At 36.6% G+C, this 16817-nt stretch overlaps 1 protein-coding gene across 9 annotated transcripts in view; it reads right to left on the reverse strand.

The window, feature by feature from the left end:
• Nucleotides 1-16817, reverse strand: part of LOC108740195 (neurobeachin) — a 234135-nt gene that overhangs the window by 188560 nt on the left and 28758 nt on the right. For 5 of the 9 annotated variants that reach the window (XM_018474416.1, XM_018474420.2, XM_018474418.2 and 2 more), the window contains exon 1: nt 3303-3734. The exons of 3 other annotated variants lie outside the window; for them this stretch is intronic. In XM_018474416.1, the coding sequence (XP_018329918.1) occupies nt 3303-3524 (222 nt within the window). In that variant the 5' untranslated portion in view covers nt 3525-3734. Of the gene's footprint in view, nt 1-3302; nt 3735-16817 lie in introns of those variants that run through there. One more of the 9 variants, XM_018474425.2, reaches the window with a different exon arrangement.

Here is a 16817-nt window from a genome sequence, read left to right on the forward strand (position 1 = left end):
CATTTTATTTAAAGCTATCTCTAGGTCCTCCTTGCTAGATGCTAATACTGCTATATCATCTGCAAATCTAAGCATACTAATCTTTTGCCCTTGCACATCTATCCCTACAGTTGTACTGTCTTTAATTATGTTGATCGCGTCTTCGATGTATAGATTAAAAAGTAGCGGTGACAGTGTGCATCCCTGTCTGACACCCTTCCTAATATTTACTTCTCTACGTTGCATCGCTAGCTCTATAACTGCCTGTTGCTCTTTATACAAACTAAGTATCACTCTTCTATCTTTGTAACACATCCCTACATTTTTAAGTATCATTAAAATCATTTGCAAAGTATTAAAGACCCCAATCAATTTTCTCTTTATACAAAATAAATTATTAACATGTTCGGGAAGATGTTGTAAATAATGGCATATTATCCAAATTCCTGCCACTTCCTTATCTATCGTTTGTTAACAAATATCGTTCCAATATATTAAAACCAAAAAGGTAAACGAACGGAATGCAACGGTAGCAGAATCTATTTATGAAATTCCTGGAGTGTTAAACGATGACAGCGTGCGGTTTAAGCGCTTTCTCATACTCTCTAATATGAGAGATTTAGATGATATATGATCCAAGATAACCAACCGTTCGATGTGTCTCCTCCGAAGCAGCAAACTGTGGAATCCCTACACAACCATCATGAAATTCATTGGAGTAACAAATTAAAAAAAAAAAAAACATAACCCCCAACATCGTCATTCCGTAGAAGCTGCATACATTGTAAATGGAATCTGTTTTATTTATGAAATATTAAAAGTTACATGCCACAAAAATTTGCATCGAACAGACGAAAAGCGAGTTAATAAAAAGATACTTTTCACTTTAGATACTTTTAGGCACTTGAGCCATGGCGTATTGGTTAAATTCATACATGCAACATCATTTTTTCTCTTCAATTCAAGCACTTAAATCTTTTAAAAGGAACTTTTCCGATATCAAACGCGACATTCCATTCAAAACGACGTCAATACAAGGCATTACACTACCATTTTGAAACCCTGCACCATTCCAAACATTGTCGAGTGTGAAATATATAGAAAGATGCCTTTACCGGATCGGGAATGATAAAAGTACCAGTTTCTGCATTTATACTGCGGCATATATTCCGTTACAGAATAAAAGCGTGTCACTGAGACGGGAAACTCAGTTTCCGCAACCTCGTGCCAGAATGGGGATTACTACAAAAGGAGAAGGGAAGAAAAAGGAACGCGTAGAGCGAAATTGTTTTTATGTTCCGAATTTTATTGCCAAATCCTCCCGAAATCCTATCGAAACCGATTCGATATACTAAAATAGAACACGTGCGTTATACAATCCACGAACCCTTCGACAGACAAAAGATAAACCCAAAAAAAAAAGGGAATTTTAAATTGTGCCTGACTCTAGTCTAACACATCCAATGGGTCAACTGCCCCATTGCAAACAAGACCCTGATAAGATAATTCTGACTGCGCCTACATTTGGAATTTCATACAATTCCAAGGAAATGTATACATTTCCCAGGATATGTGTGTTTAAAAAAATCTTTGAAACAATATTTTACGGATTTTCTAAATAGCCTCGGAATTGTATACATTTCCTAGGATATATGTGTTTAAACAATCTTTGAAACAATATTTTATAGATTTCCTAAATAGCCTCGGAATTGTATACATTTCCTAGAATATGTGTGTTTAAACAATCTTTGAAACAATATTTTATAGATTTCCTAAATAGCCTCGGAATTGTATACATTTCCTAGGATATATGTGTTTAAACAATCTTTGAAACAATATTTTATAGATTTCCTAAATAGCCTCGGAATTGTATACATTTCCTAGAAATAGGAGCACATCTACATCAGGCTTAATAGTGCATATTGCCGCATAGTCTCTGACTAGGGTCTGTCCTAACAAAATTTTAGTCGGATATTTCTTACACAAAATAGTTTAGAACGTGATCTAGGTACTTAATCAAACAATCACTGACTAAATAGCGGAAAAAAACACTGAATGAGCAGTTGATTCGCAAAATCCAGTAGGATTAAATAAAAACCAATTTGGCCGAACAACTAAATCAAAAAAGTTCAAGCCATGCACAGTTTTGTTAAAAACAACTTTACATCCGCTTCGATCCAACGATAAATGTAAAAAGCTCGTCGCATTCGAAGTTAAATCACATTTTATTTGGAACTTCTTTAAAAGAGCAATTCATTGTTTGGAGTTTCTATTGTGAACGGAAACAAAAAATTTTGGTTTAAATGTTCGCATGAATGGTTTTAATGAGCTCGTGATACTTTTTGCCAATGCAAGGGTAGGTTGGCTACCTACAGGTTTACAACCAAAAAAAAAACGGGCCGACGCTAAGTTGAAACGAATATTTAAAACTCTATTCAATAACGCGATATTACTGTTACTTTTACAGAACCAAAAAGTTACTCAAAAACAATATATGTTTTCGAAAAGGGAATCTAAAATAAGTAATTGCATATTGCGTTTCCTCAAGAACATCGGAAAAATCTAAAAGTCCAGGAACATTTTGAGTAAGTCACTAACATCTCGCATGAAATATTTCCTGCGAAAAGTTTTTCCTGGCGCTTATAGATCGATTAGTCGTAGACTGCACCGAACCTTTAATCGAAGTATTACTGCGGAAGTGGAATGATCCGCAGGGTATTCAAATAGTCGTTTGTACGACTTTAGTCGTGCGATTTCGCTATTCAAATTACATCTGAATTCTTCGAGGTGCCCCCTTCCACGACACTCCATCTTGTACCAGCCCCATTCGCCATCCCTTGTCGATAGAATTGAAGCCGAGAACTACACCCTATCGACCCGAATTCCGATTATAAATAACACACTTTTTCAAAACAATATAAACGGCCAACCGATCAAATGTATACACACAAAATGACCGACGAAATCGCCTCGAATTTCTGAATTTCGATTCGTTGAAAATTAGCATAACTTTCACTCCGTATACAAACGGAGACCTCGCCCTCTGACGGAAATTCAAATTCACATCCCTCCGAAACTCGTGTGTGAAAATTACCATAACCAATACAAAAGTCGAAACATCGGATTAACATAACATGGGGTTCCCAGTAATTGTTCCCCGGTGTTAAATTTATAAATAAAATTGATGAAATTAATTATAAACAAACTGATTTTTTAAAACTTCTGGGTTAGTTCTCGACTTCCCTAATTCATGAGGTTTATGCTATATCGTTCTACGTATCCTATTGACCTAGTTGCTCTGATGAAATGCACCTGTTACTTACAGAAAATGCCTTCAGGAATACCAGGCACTGAATGATCCCTTCCATTGTGTCTCCGGTGAGGCAGAAGGTTCCAGTCAAATGCCTTCCTCTACGACTGACCGTAGCCGTGGTAGCCAAGCTTGCGTGCACCAGGGCTCTTCTGCGAGACGCCGCTGAACTACCCCCAGCCACCAACGGAGGCAGGGGTTTCGCTACGCCCATAAGGCGCTCTATCGAATCCATATCGGTGGAAACATTCCTTTTCACATGAACTTATCCGCGATATCACTTTGACCGGTTAAAATGCAACACGACGCGACGATATAAAATTTTTATTCGTTGTTACGTGACGTTGTATACGGATGTAGTTTCAGAATGTCACTTTGGATCAGTCTTAATTTAAATCAGCGCAACCACAAAGTCACTACGGGGAAATTGGAGTACTTTTTAGTCCATGAAAGCAACTATTGAAAGAATAAAGATAGAAAATATTAGGGCAAGTATCCGGTATTATAGTAATTTTTTGAAATTAATTCAAAAAAGGCAATACCACTGTTCCTTTTTACAATATCCAAAAAAGGATTCGTCATTCTATGCTAGATACTTTAAATAAAACAAGTCAAGGATTTTCATTTTGAAATACTAATTCGTAAACGACCACACTGTTACAGCAAAAACGAATAAGAAGAAACTGAGAATGACAATAATAGCAGAAAGTTCTCAAAATTAATTTCTTAATTGAATTGACGACGCATTCAAATATTGTAAATCCTTTGCAAAAAATTAATGCTTAATAATTAAATAAAATTTCACAACGGGGAATTTAAAATAGCAAATTACATTAATTTTCTTACAACAAATTCTTAATTCCAGGAGATTTAAATTAGATAATCTTGTTTAGTAACGACGAAAGAACTAATAAAAGTGACGAAATTAACAAAGATGGTCTTAAATTCTTGTAGAACTTTTTAAATATTCTAAGAAACCAATTAAGAAATCTTAAATTGGTTATTTAAGGTATAATCCAAAATATCACAAAAGAAGAGAGTAGGTAGCTGCAATATATCTAGTTAAAATTTGTTAATTAATTTAATGGCACACATTAACAATGGGCATGTTTTCAGTGTAACACACATAAAAATAAACAGTATATGTATGCATCTAAGGCCTCATTATCATAAGGTCGTCAGTCCTAAGACTGGTTGGACACGTACCTCCTATCCTGAGCTATACGCATTTCCCTAAACCTAGAACACCCCACATCCTTCCTTATTTCCGAACAGTAATCTAATCTAGGTCTACCTCTACCCCTCCTAACTCCTGCTTCTGCCTCTAATATGTCTCTGACTAGACCTTCATGCCTAAGGTGTCCTACCAACCTATCTCGCCTATTTCTTATTGACTTCCATAGAGTCCTCTGTTCTCCTATTCTTTCCAATACCTCTTCATTTCTAACCTTTTCTACCCACGATATCCTCATCATCCGCCTATAACACCACATTTCGAACGCTTCTAACCTTTTCTTTTCCGCCGCGCCCACTGTCGCATCCGTACAACGCCGTGCTCCAAAAATACATCTTTAACAACCTTTTTCGAATTTCTAAATTAACCGTTCGCGAGCAAAGAATTGACTTCTTTTTATTAAAGGCGACACGACCCTGCACCATCCTCTGCTTTATATCCTTACTACTCCTTCCATCCTAACTCTTCTGACTTCCTAGGTATCTAAAATCAGCCACTTCTTGTAATTTTTCGTCTCCTATCTTTATATTCGCTCTTTCCCTACTTTTTCTTCCCTTGCATACCAGTATTTTAGTTTTACTTTTATTTATTTTCATACAGTACTGATCTGTCACTACCGCTTCTATCTAAGGCCTATAAAATCCAAAACAGTTTAGGTATATATAAGTATAAATTAATATGATCTAGATATACCCAAAAATGTTAACTATTTCAGATCACCAATATACATAACAGAATTATCGATTTCTACGAGTGAATTGTGTTATGCTTACACAGACCGGACTAAAAAAAAATGTTTTTTTGGGGAATGAAGGATTACAAAACACAATTCTCTTTCGACTTGACTGTATTAAGGCAATATAGTAGAGTTCGCTCGAGCATGGCAACTGATGGATGATCATGAGAACGTTGCCGCTCATTCATCACGAGCCATCAGTCCTAAAAAGAACTCCTGAAGAATACCTTCACAATCATTTCATTTCTTGCACTTTTTTGTTTCCTTCATACGTGTTATTTAACTATAATTCCATAACTACACTTTAGATTTCTAGTGGCCGATCCAAGAGGAGGTTAGGTGGTAGAATGTAGGAAATTACCCCTCCCAAGAACCCTATAACTTCACTACTGTGAAAAATGATGTGCGAGAAATGAGGATCTCTCTGAGTGACTCGAGTCTATCGTTCAGAGACAGTTTTTTTGACAGTCTCTCTTTCAGCGACATCAGAGAGACTTGATGAGAGACGTAGACTCGAGTCTCGCTTTCAGAGACTCTGAGACTGAACATTTTTATCTCAGTAGTCAATTTCTACCCCCCTTCAATTCTAGAAATGTTTTTTGATTCGCTCCTAGCATATCAAATGCGTAAAATTTTGCCAATAAAAAACCTCCACAAATACGAACAATTAGTTTTAACAAATTTAAATATCTGTAACTAATTTGCATCTTAATTAAATTAATGTAATCTACAGCGAGTAGGAGGCTTCTATGAAGGTGTACAGTATGCCTAATCGCATGATCAACGAAATTTAATCAATGACAGCCTTTCGAAAAAAATTTGTTTTCTCTGTCATTTGGTTAATTAAAGACAGAACAACTTTAGGGATAGATATATACCAGCATGTTTAGATTTGCAGATAATGTAAGAAGGAGTTAGAAGTACCTACCCTTAGATAAAATGGAAGCGGTTTTAAGAATACAGTATGGTATGAAAATAAATAAAAGTGAAGCAAAAATAGTGGTCCACAAGGGAAGAAAAGGTACGAAAAGAGAAGATTTTAGGTAACTAGGAGGTCAGATAACTCAGGATGGAAGGAATAGTAGAGATATAAAATAAACTATAGCACAGGGTCGAGTCGCTTTCAACAAAAAGAAGTGACATGCTCGCGAACGGTTAATTTAGAAATTTGAAAAAGATTTTTAAAAAAGTTTGTCTGGATTAATGTTATGTACGAAGATTAGCTCAGGACAGGAAAGAGTGGAGGTGCATGTCCAACCAGTCTTAAGACTGAAGACCCTAAGAGTGGAGGTGCATGTCCAACCAGTCTTAAGACCCTACGATGATGATAAATGCGATTGATGAAATACGTTCGTTTGAAATACTCTGTCAAATAAGAAACTATTAACTTTTTCTTTTGTTAATATCAATAGGCACTAAACAATTTAGAGATATCATGAGAAAATGTCCAAAAGCAGGGGTTTTCATTGAAAACTAGCACATCGTCAGTTTCAAATACATAGCTATAGATAGTTAGATCGTCTAATGTTCTATTAAAGTTGAAACTTTCGAAGCGCTAAAAACAGAGCTGTCGAGCCAGCGAGAAGAGAAACGGATAATTGAAATAGGTCGCAGACTCAATTTACCTGCTGACGGTTGGTTAGTTGGACGGAAACTTCATCATCTCCTCATTTGTCAGAGACGTATCAGACCAAAGCCACAAGTTGTTTCTAATGACAATTCGCCGAAAATATCGTTTCAATTTACATTTGTGTAGGATAATATTCAGGCGCATACGTGGGACTATTATTAGCTCATGATTTTTTGCATTTTTCAATGGTGCAGCCAGGATTTATCAAAGAGAGAGCGGCCGAATCGACAGTTAACTAAAGACTAGGCTGGAAGCAGTTGGTGGTAAAGAAGTGAATTCCAGAATGAAAATTTGGTCACCTCATTTCAATGTCGATGATTGTTTTTTTTTTTCAAACAAATCAAATACCTACTATATCTACGTAACATTAATATCGAAAAATGTTTGAGTTAAAAACTCAATACTAACACAAAGTAACTATTCTGAAGATAGGGTCCTACCTGTTGCAAATCTTATGCTATGCGCATCAGCTCCGATACGATATTGCCACATACTAAAGTCACCTCACCGTGTGGACAATTTTTTAAATTTGATGTTTATAAACAGCGTGAGCACTAAAATTCACGATCACTTACGTATTTGTTAATTATATTTTATAATATGTTGGCCGTATAAGCGCCATACTGTTGCAACATAATCTCATTTGACAATAACAATACCATAGAAAGTAGTACTGACATTGGTTGCGTTCCTTTTTACAAGTGAGATAAGAGTATCACCTTATAAGGCTGACTGACCAATTAATAGTAAATAAAACGATAACGTGAGGTTAGGTTAGGTTAGGTACAATAAAGCGAGGTTATGGGTTTATACCGAAAAAAAAATGTAGACATTCTATTTGAAAAGGGACTGAAGGATAGATGAAGCATTACAACAGTTTTTATATATTGAGGGACGTAGATGGGCAAAATCGTCATTTATTATTAAATCTCATTAAACCTCTCACCTCTACAAAAATTTTAAACAAAGATCCGATTTGAATTGATAAGCATATACTTTTAAGTCTACTGAGATTTAATTTAGCCACCCTTATAAATTTATAGAAATAATCCAGTAATAATTTGAATTGATAAGCATATCGTAACTCTAAACCTTCAACATGTAGCGAAAATGGGAAACCTAACCTTACATTCTAAAAGGAACGACAAAATCATTTGAGAAAGCATGTAAAAGGAACGCGGCTGTAACATTAAAAGAGAAATTCTAATAACAAATGCCTGTCGCACTGCAACAAGCAAAAACAAACCAGAAAATCAGTTAGTTGTACGTGAGTCAAACGAAACGGGAAGCTTTTGTTCGCACTTCGATTTTCTTTGAAGCCTCAAAGTGAGTCGAAAACTTTTCGTACTATTCACGGTCTGGCATTGTCACGGCATTAATCAAGAGAGGGAGATGAAAACGAAACACACAATAACCTCGGCGTTTTACCGAATACTGAAAACGGGAAACAAACGAAACCGTACATAAATTAAGATAAAACGCAGACGCCATTACTCACGTCTAAACTCGATCTCTGGATACCGAGCTTTCCACAGCCAACGGAATAAATAAAGAAGCATCGTCACTAACTGCCTGTCAGTGAAGCTACGCCTTTACTAGCCAAAACGCCTTTAGAGTACTGAACTGAAAGCATTTTATCCAAAGAAAACACTCGTCAACAGATTACTAGAAAAATGAAAATCTTTTTCCCAACAAATAGGTAATTCTATAATCTTCTCATCTACTACCAAAAAAAAACAGAAAAAATGACGGGGTGCTTTAACTGTAAATAATTAATTAATTAATAGGTCTAACTAAAATATTGGTATGCAAGGGAAGGAAAAGTAGGGAAAGAGCGAATATAAAGATAGGAGACGAAAAATTAAAAGAAGTGGCTGATTTTAGATATCTAGGAAGTCACATAAGTCGGAAGGAGCAGTAGGGATATAAAGCAGAGGATAGTGCAGGGTAGTGTCGCCTTCAATAAAAAGAAGTCGCTTCTATGCTTGCGAACTGTCAATTGAGAAATTCGAAAAAGGTTGTTAAAGGTGTATGTTTGGAGCGCGGCGTTGTACGGGTGCGAAACATGGACAGTAGGCGCGGCGGAAAAGAAAAGGTTAGAAGCATCCGAAATGTGGTGTTATAGGCGAATGATGTGGATAACGTGGGTAGAAAAAGTTAGAAATGAAGAGATATAGAAAGAATAGGAAAACAGAGGACTCTATGGAAGTCAATAAGAAATAGGCGAGATAGGTTGGTAGGACACCTTCTCAGGCATGAAGGTCTAGTCAGAGACATATTAGAGGCAGAAACAGGAGTTAGGAGGGGTAGAGGTAGGCCTAGATTAGATTACTGTTCGCAAATAGTAAAGGATGTGGATTGTTCTAGTTTTAGGGAAATGCGAAGTTTAGCTCAGGACAGGAAAGAGTGGGGGTACGTGTCCAAGCAGTCTTAGGACTGAAGCCCTTATGATGATGATGAGGCCGATGCATTGATTAATAATACATTAACGTAATACTTTTCACATGTAGCGCGAAATTCAAAATCATTTAACCGCAAGTACAATAATCTTTTTACATTAAAACCGTCGCGAAGAGAAGCAAAAATGGGAAAAAGAAAACCTAAACAAAAAACGACATTTTCCACAAAAACTTCCTACTGTTTGTTTTATTTTTAAAAAACAGCAACAATACCACTTTCAATATTTTAAAATTGAACTGTTCTCCGAGGATAAAACCACAATAACATTACTTTACTTCGCTAAGAAAACATTACCCACCTATAAAATCAATATCCACCACAAACAAACCGTAAAGCTCTTTTCAAAAAAGAACTCATCTCCTGCTCAACAGTGAAAGCTTTAGCCGACCAAAAAAAAAAAATAAGAGACGGTGCGTTGACAAAAAAGTCGTTAAGCAGTTGAAAACCTAAACAGCGTCTTTCGATAAAAAAACCATTTACGGATACATAAATAAAAATAGACATGTGTGACCTTTCACTTCGCTGGGGACATGAGTGTTCGAATAAGTGATAATGTGCCTACTACAACGTTCTTTAATGTTTTTAAAGTGTCATCAACTGGAATGTTTTCGAATGTCTCTAGAATTGTCCTCAAGTGAAATCTTCTTTAATGTTTCTGAGGCGTCATCAGCTAGAATGCTTTCCAATCTCTAGAATTGTCCTCAAGTAGAATCTTCTTTAATGTTTCTAAGGCGTCATCAGCTGAAATATTCTCCAATGTCTCTAGAATTGTCATCAAGTAGAATATTCTCTAATGTTTCTAAGGTGCCATCAGCTGGAGTTCCCGAATGTCCAGAATTGTCCTCAAGTACAACATTCTTTAATGATTCTACAGTGTCATCAGCTAGACTGTTGTCGAATGTCTCTAGAATTGTCCTCATATAGAATGCTTTATAAGATCATTATGTGTAAATGGTGGGACCGTCTTCCGATAATACTGCATTAGGACATTTTTATATATTTCGACAAGTACTCTAAATATTTTTTTTTCTACATTTCTGCAGTTTGGTGGTGATGTGGATGTACGAGTTGACCACCGGCCACCAAACGCCCGTTTTAAATAAGTGATAATCTGCGTTCCAGAGAGTTGCATATTTTTAGAGTGATCCTCCGCTAGAATGCTCTTAAATGTCTCTAGGACTGTCAGCGTGGAATACTTTATACTGAACTGGACTAGAAGAATCGAAGGAACGTTTTAAAATATTCGATGGCCATTTCATGTTTTATTAGTGGAACTCATCTGACTGTAAATTAGGGCATTTTTATATATTTCAATCAATATCCTAAAAAAATAGTTGCAATCTTCTATAATGTAGAACAAATGAAAATGTAAACTCAACAAAAATTGGTTGGCCTTAGCTAATGGTATTTAAATAATGATGAAAATTCTGAAATATTAAACAATCTTAAACATAAAAGAAACACTGTCTTTCGATACAATAAAATGCCAAACGTCTAACGTATTGAATGCCCTGCAGCAATTGGAAAATATGTGTGTCATCCAGCCTTCGGATTTCCATCGATATATATGTTAAAGTCGAAGCTCGAAGCCGGCAAACTAACAAGGAAGCGGACAGGCTTCAGGAGGGTAGATGATGTCTCTATTCGACTTATGTCACTTGGACGGAAAACGTGACCAACGGTCGTATTAAAAGCGGATAATGCCAACCAGCCGGTACAGCGTTAAGTCAGAACAGAAGGCGTAGCGTACGTGACAATTCGCGACATTTATCATCGTTAGAAACTTATTTTCCTAGCGATAATAAACACATTTCCCGGTGCGATGCAACGAAGCAAAACTCACCGGCTAATAACGCAACAAAGGAAGAAGAAACTTCTTCTTCCCTTTACTCATCATCATCAAAGAGTCATCAGCCCTAAGAGTGGCTGGACACGTATCTCTAATCTTTCCCACCCTGGAAATGGAAGCGGTATTGACAATAAATAAAAGTAAAACAAAAATACTGGTATGCAAGGGAAGAAAAAGTAGGGAAAGAGCGAATATAAAGATAGGAGACGAAAAATTAGATGAATCCCGATATAAAAATGTTCAGTCTCTCAAAGTATCTGAACGAGAGACTCCAGTCGCGCATAGAGAGATCCTCATTTCGCATCCAGTCTCTGAACGAGAGATTCGAATCTCTGAACGAGAGACTTGAATCTCTCAATAAGTGGTGTCTCGATGGACATGGTTAAAAGTTCAACATATTTCAGAGATCCCAGTCTATCTACGAAAGACTCGAGTCTCTTAATTTTTCAGTTTTATTCATTCAGTCTCTCTGTGAGAGACTCGAATCTCTAAATTAACAATTTTATCGTTCCAGTCTCTCATACAGAGACCGCGAGAGATCCATAAAAACACCTAGACAATAACTGAGAGACCGTGAAAGACTGTGAGAGACACTGAAAGACTCTAAGAGACTGCCGAGAGATTGAAAATTTTTGTCTAGGGAAGTGGCTGATTTTAGATACCTAAGAAGTCAGAAAAGTCAGGACGGAAGAAGTACTAAAGATATAATGTCTTCAATAAAAAGAAGTCACTTCTATGTTCGCGAACGGTTAATTTAGAAACTCGAAAAAGATTGTTAAAGTTGTATGTTTGGAATAGAAGAACAGAGGAAGACAATAAGAAATTGGCGAAATAAGTTGGTAGGACACCTTCTCAGACGTGAAGGTATAGTCAGAGACATTTTAGAGGCAGAAACGGGAGTTAAGAGTAGCAGAGGTAGACCCACATTAGATTACTGTTCGCAAATAGTTAAGAATGTGCGTTATTCTAGTTTTGGGAAAATGCGAAAATTAGCTGAGGATAGGAAACAGTGGAGGTACATGTCCAACTAGTCTTGCAACTGACTACCTTATAATGATGATGAAAAATTGTTTATTATTAGGAACATAGGAAGAACATGAACACAAAGAAAAATGTATGCCCACAAACAAATTTTAGATTTTACATTTTACGAAAAACAAAACGTGTAGGCTTATTACATCAGCATAAAATTTTCAAGAAAACATCAACCGACCGTACAATAAACATTCCCGCATGTACTACAATAAGGATAACACTTTCAGGCAAAAAGAAATAAATTGCATTTAACCTCTTCAAAAGACGTAATCCTTATACACATAAGGGCAAGAATAGCGACGAGCTTTAGGGCTTCAACGGTACAGAATTTCAGCTTTCTGGGAATGCAAATCGCTTGACAGGAACGCTTTCAGAATTCAGACTACAGAACATACACACACATAAATAAATACATCTCTGCTTTTCACTTTGCTTTTGTCGTTTATCCCTATCTCTCTCTCTCTTTCATGCGTACTTGTTACAGTAGACATTGTTCCTTTAGCACCAGAGAAGGTAGGTAAATCTTGGAATTAGAACAAGAACGTAACGCGAAATGGAACAATGTCAAAATTAACTTCTGGGCTTGTCGGTATATTCCCTTCAACAATCTTAATATTTCATACGCCTAATGAAGAAAACACAACCGCTCAAATTTAATTAAACGCAAATATTCAATATTTACAAAACTGCTTTTGCATAATTTCCCAAGTAAAATATTTAAATTGCGAATTGAAATACCAATATGTAACATGTTCCCACTTAATTATTTAAAGCAAATGTTTAGTTGGTATACTAAATACGAAGTAGTAAGAAACTGGTGAACAAGGGAATATGCCCTTGTAATATATTTACCACAATAAGTTTCTGAAAGTCAGAAAAACCAAAAAGTATAAGTGAAGAATTAGTTAACTTATTAAACAATGGTTTTATTTGATTCCTTGGAATCATAAGAATACTTTTCACCCTTATCCCCGACCACCTTCATCCTTCCGTTCGCATTTAAAAACATTTTCTCTGTTTTATACAAGGTGCTTAATACTGACCCCCTCTCCCCAGCCATTACCATTTACCACATTTTCAATTTTCAGCTAAACCCCCTACGCCTCCACGTATCATCCCTTAATTAAGACCAATTGTTCGGTATTCTATAAGATCGTCCCACCTTTCCCACCACTTGCCCTCCCTCTTCGACCGTAGACCTTATAAACTATTACCAACAACAGAAATTAGTAAATCATTCAATTATATTTGTTTTTGAGATAGCCAAGTGTCTGAAATAGGACTATAGTTACACCGAATGCAATATTGAAAATGTGTGCCAGCAGTTTTATCAACTTTACCGCAATTTATTTCGATTAAGTACGCTCGATTTGATCGCAAGTTTAATGATTTCCTAACGAACATTAACCTCTGAGTAATTGAAAAGTTCCCTTCAATTACATTAAACCCCTACTGCATCACACCCGTTCGTATTAAAACCGCAGCGAGCTTATGCGGCATTCATCAATGTTTACCAAGTGTTCCCAGAACTTCGACTAGCAGAGGTTTACGAATCGAAATACCACGCGCCCTGTTTTGGAAACCTGACGATGGCGAAAAGAGACTTCAATGCGAAACGACATGTTTCTGCACTCGAACGGTAATCTCCGGCAGAGTGTAAACAATCTGACGACGCTGGCAATCCTTCTTTCCGCTCGTAACGTCTTCGACGGAAACAATAGCGCTACTCTCCGTTACGTTGGCGACGCTCTCGGTCGCGGTGCATCGGATCAACAACTCGCAAATCTCGTAGCATATGTAACAGGCGCCGACGAAAAACAACGTCTCCATTTTCGGGAGACTGCCGTCGTCTGAAGGCGCCTTGGCGCCAAACCGCCGCGTCCACCCTCCCTGACACACACCAACACAAAAACAACACCACTACCACGGTTAATCTATACAAACAAGTAGAAGATAAAGTATGGAAATGAAAATCGAAATTATATCCCGTCGCGATCCCTAAATTCCGTCAAATCTCATTACGTTTTCCAATTTTCTGCCGCGTCTCCACCATTGAAAATAAAGCTTCGCGATGAAATTACGCAAACGACGATGAGACCGAGAGCCGGTGGTGATATGATACGCTGCGAAGACGACAGAGTCGCAGGACAACGTCAGACTGAAGCACAGGAGTGGTCCAGGAGCCGGAGCGACGCTGGAAGCTGCGCGGCAACGGGAGCGTCGCTCAACAATACGCGGCTACAGACGTTTGCACGGTATCTATCTTTCTATTCAAGATAGAACACGTATTTCTTCTATTACCTGCGTATGTCATGTTGAACGTGGCATGGAATAGTGAACAGACCAAACATCACATTCATATATATTTCAAAATACACATGTCCCTTCAAAGTTTTCCGTCTTATCTACAGTTGCTTCGTTGAGAGAATTTTTGTAGATAAGTTATTTTACTTACAGTACACTTTTTAGTATGTAAACATATTGCGAAAGACGTAAAGTATCATTGTAAATGAGAGAATTGCAGCTTGGTGCCTTCATTTTATTGGCTGATCGTCAGCAAACCGCTACACAATATGGAGAGCCAATAGAACTTAGGCACCTGCTATCTCAACACAGCTTTCCCCTGGACAGCCCCCTCCCTGCAAGTTCATGTTCCATTCCTGTATTCCTGTTCATGAATCTATGATTCCGACAGACCAATAACCGGGAACGTAATTATCCATCGGATAATGTTGATTATGACTTATAATTCGTTAAAGGGTCCTGAACAAATCTTATTGAATACAGTCAAAACGTCGGCAAAGAATATATTATGAACCATAGAATGGAAATTCATACTCTTTCGATCATTTCCATCATGTTTGATCTTTAGAAATGACCAAACGATTGCAAAATTCCTAGACACCATCAATAAACTGAATGTTGTCTGGCATAAACATAAATTTTGTTGGATATGTTTCATTTGGTTAAGTGGTGGATGTGCAAACGTTACGAATTGTTAGGTTAAACACGACCTAAGACCCTAAACCACGTCATCAATCATTGCCCTTTCTACATTAGTTACTAAAGTGTCCAAGAATTTCCAGTACGTATAATTTAAGATTTATCTGCCTACCTGTTTGTAGGAAAATGGAATAAATTACAATCTGCCCCCAAATGAAAGAAGGGATTAAGCAAACCTATAGACTTGCTAAAATTTGATTACAGTGGCTTTTGTAATTAGGACAATTTTCACCAAAAACGAAAAGGAAGAATGCAAAATTTGGAAAAATTCAACTGAAGGAAAATCTGTACAAAGAAAAATATTTTTTTTTCCTTTTTCCTATTGAACTTAGTAATCTAATTATTGGTCTACATCAACTCTCCTGGAGAAGTCAACTCAAACTTTGAAAACCCTTCATTAATATAGAAGAAGTTGTCATCGCAACAACTTGGATTTCTTTCTCTCCACGACTCCCAGACTTTTTATTATTTCAAAAAGTAAGGTACCGTCTACATTTATAAAAGCGAGTTATCAGAAATGCAAACATTAGGCGCAAAACTGATGTCTTCGATAAAACGTACGGCAACTGGGTTTTTATGACCGTTTTACGACACACCGCACCGGTTCGTCCGCGAAAAAGATCGGATTTGCTTTATGGTCAAAGTTACGATGCCCTATCTCCATTGATGTTTCTACTGAACAAAACGCAACGCGTGAAAATTCTGGGGAAATTGCTGCTTGGCCGCTTTGTCATCAATATCCAACGAATTTCATAGAAAGAAAACGAAAAAGAGAAAACAGCATTTCTGAAGGCCCCGTCTTTCTTAATTGAAAAATACCTACATAAAATGTCATGCCTAGACTATAAAAGATAAAAGATATGAGGATTGTGACGCTATATATTAGATAAAGTGCATATATTGGGCACACTCTAGGTTAAAAGAGTGTGAAACATACTTGCATTTAATGAAACCATACAATTAATAACAAAACCCTGTTTGATATCCAAATTAAAAACAAAAGATGTAAGACAAATTGGTAAAGACTTTCAAAAATGCATTTTACTTATCAACTGTTTATGTACAATATATTATCTACTGTAACTTTACAGTCTAACAGTAACAGATCAGTGTATCTATCTATAGGTTAAAAAAAACTATTTTTCTTTGAGTTAGTTTGAATTTAGGTAGATACTTACGTTAAGGCGATAAATCTCAAAAATAATCAACTATAAATCCAATCCAATTTGCAATTTGCGGTCTTATAGCTTTTTAAACTAAGTCAACGTAATTAACTATCGAAAAAGCAAACAGACCATATATCAATAGTGTAATAATAAGACATCCGATGAACTCTATCTTCCGAACTAATTGAAATTAGAAGTACGATACAGAAAATCGAACAAATAATAAGAAGACATACGAGGGTGGATTGATAAGTTTCCGGCCTGACCAAGAAAAACAAGGTTTTTAAAAATTTTTTTTTTTTATTTCTCAACATAATCTCCTCCAAGGCTGATACATTTCTCATAGCGGTGTTCCAGTCTATTAATGCCATCTCTATAGACTGATTCGTCAAGCTCCTCAAAATAACCATTTACA

This window comes from Agrilus planipennis, unplaced genomic scaffold (genome assembly GCF_000699045.2).
Source record: "Agrilus planipennis isolate EAB-ADULT unplaced genomic scaffold, Apla_2.0 scaffold158, whole genome shotgun sequence".
Taxonomy (NCBI): domain Eukaryota; kingdom Metazoa; phylum Arthropoda; class Insecta; order Coleoptera; family Buprestidae; genus Agrilus; species Agrilus planipennis.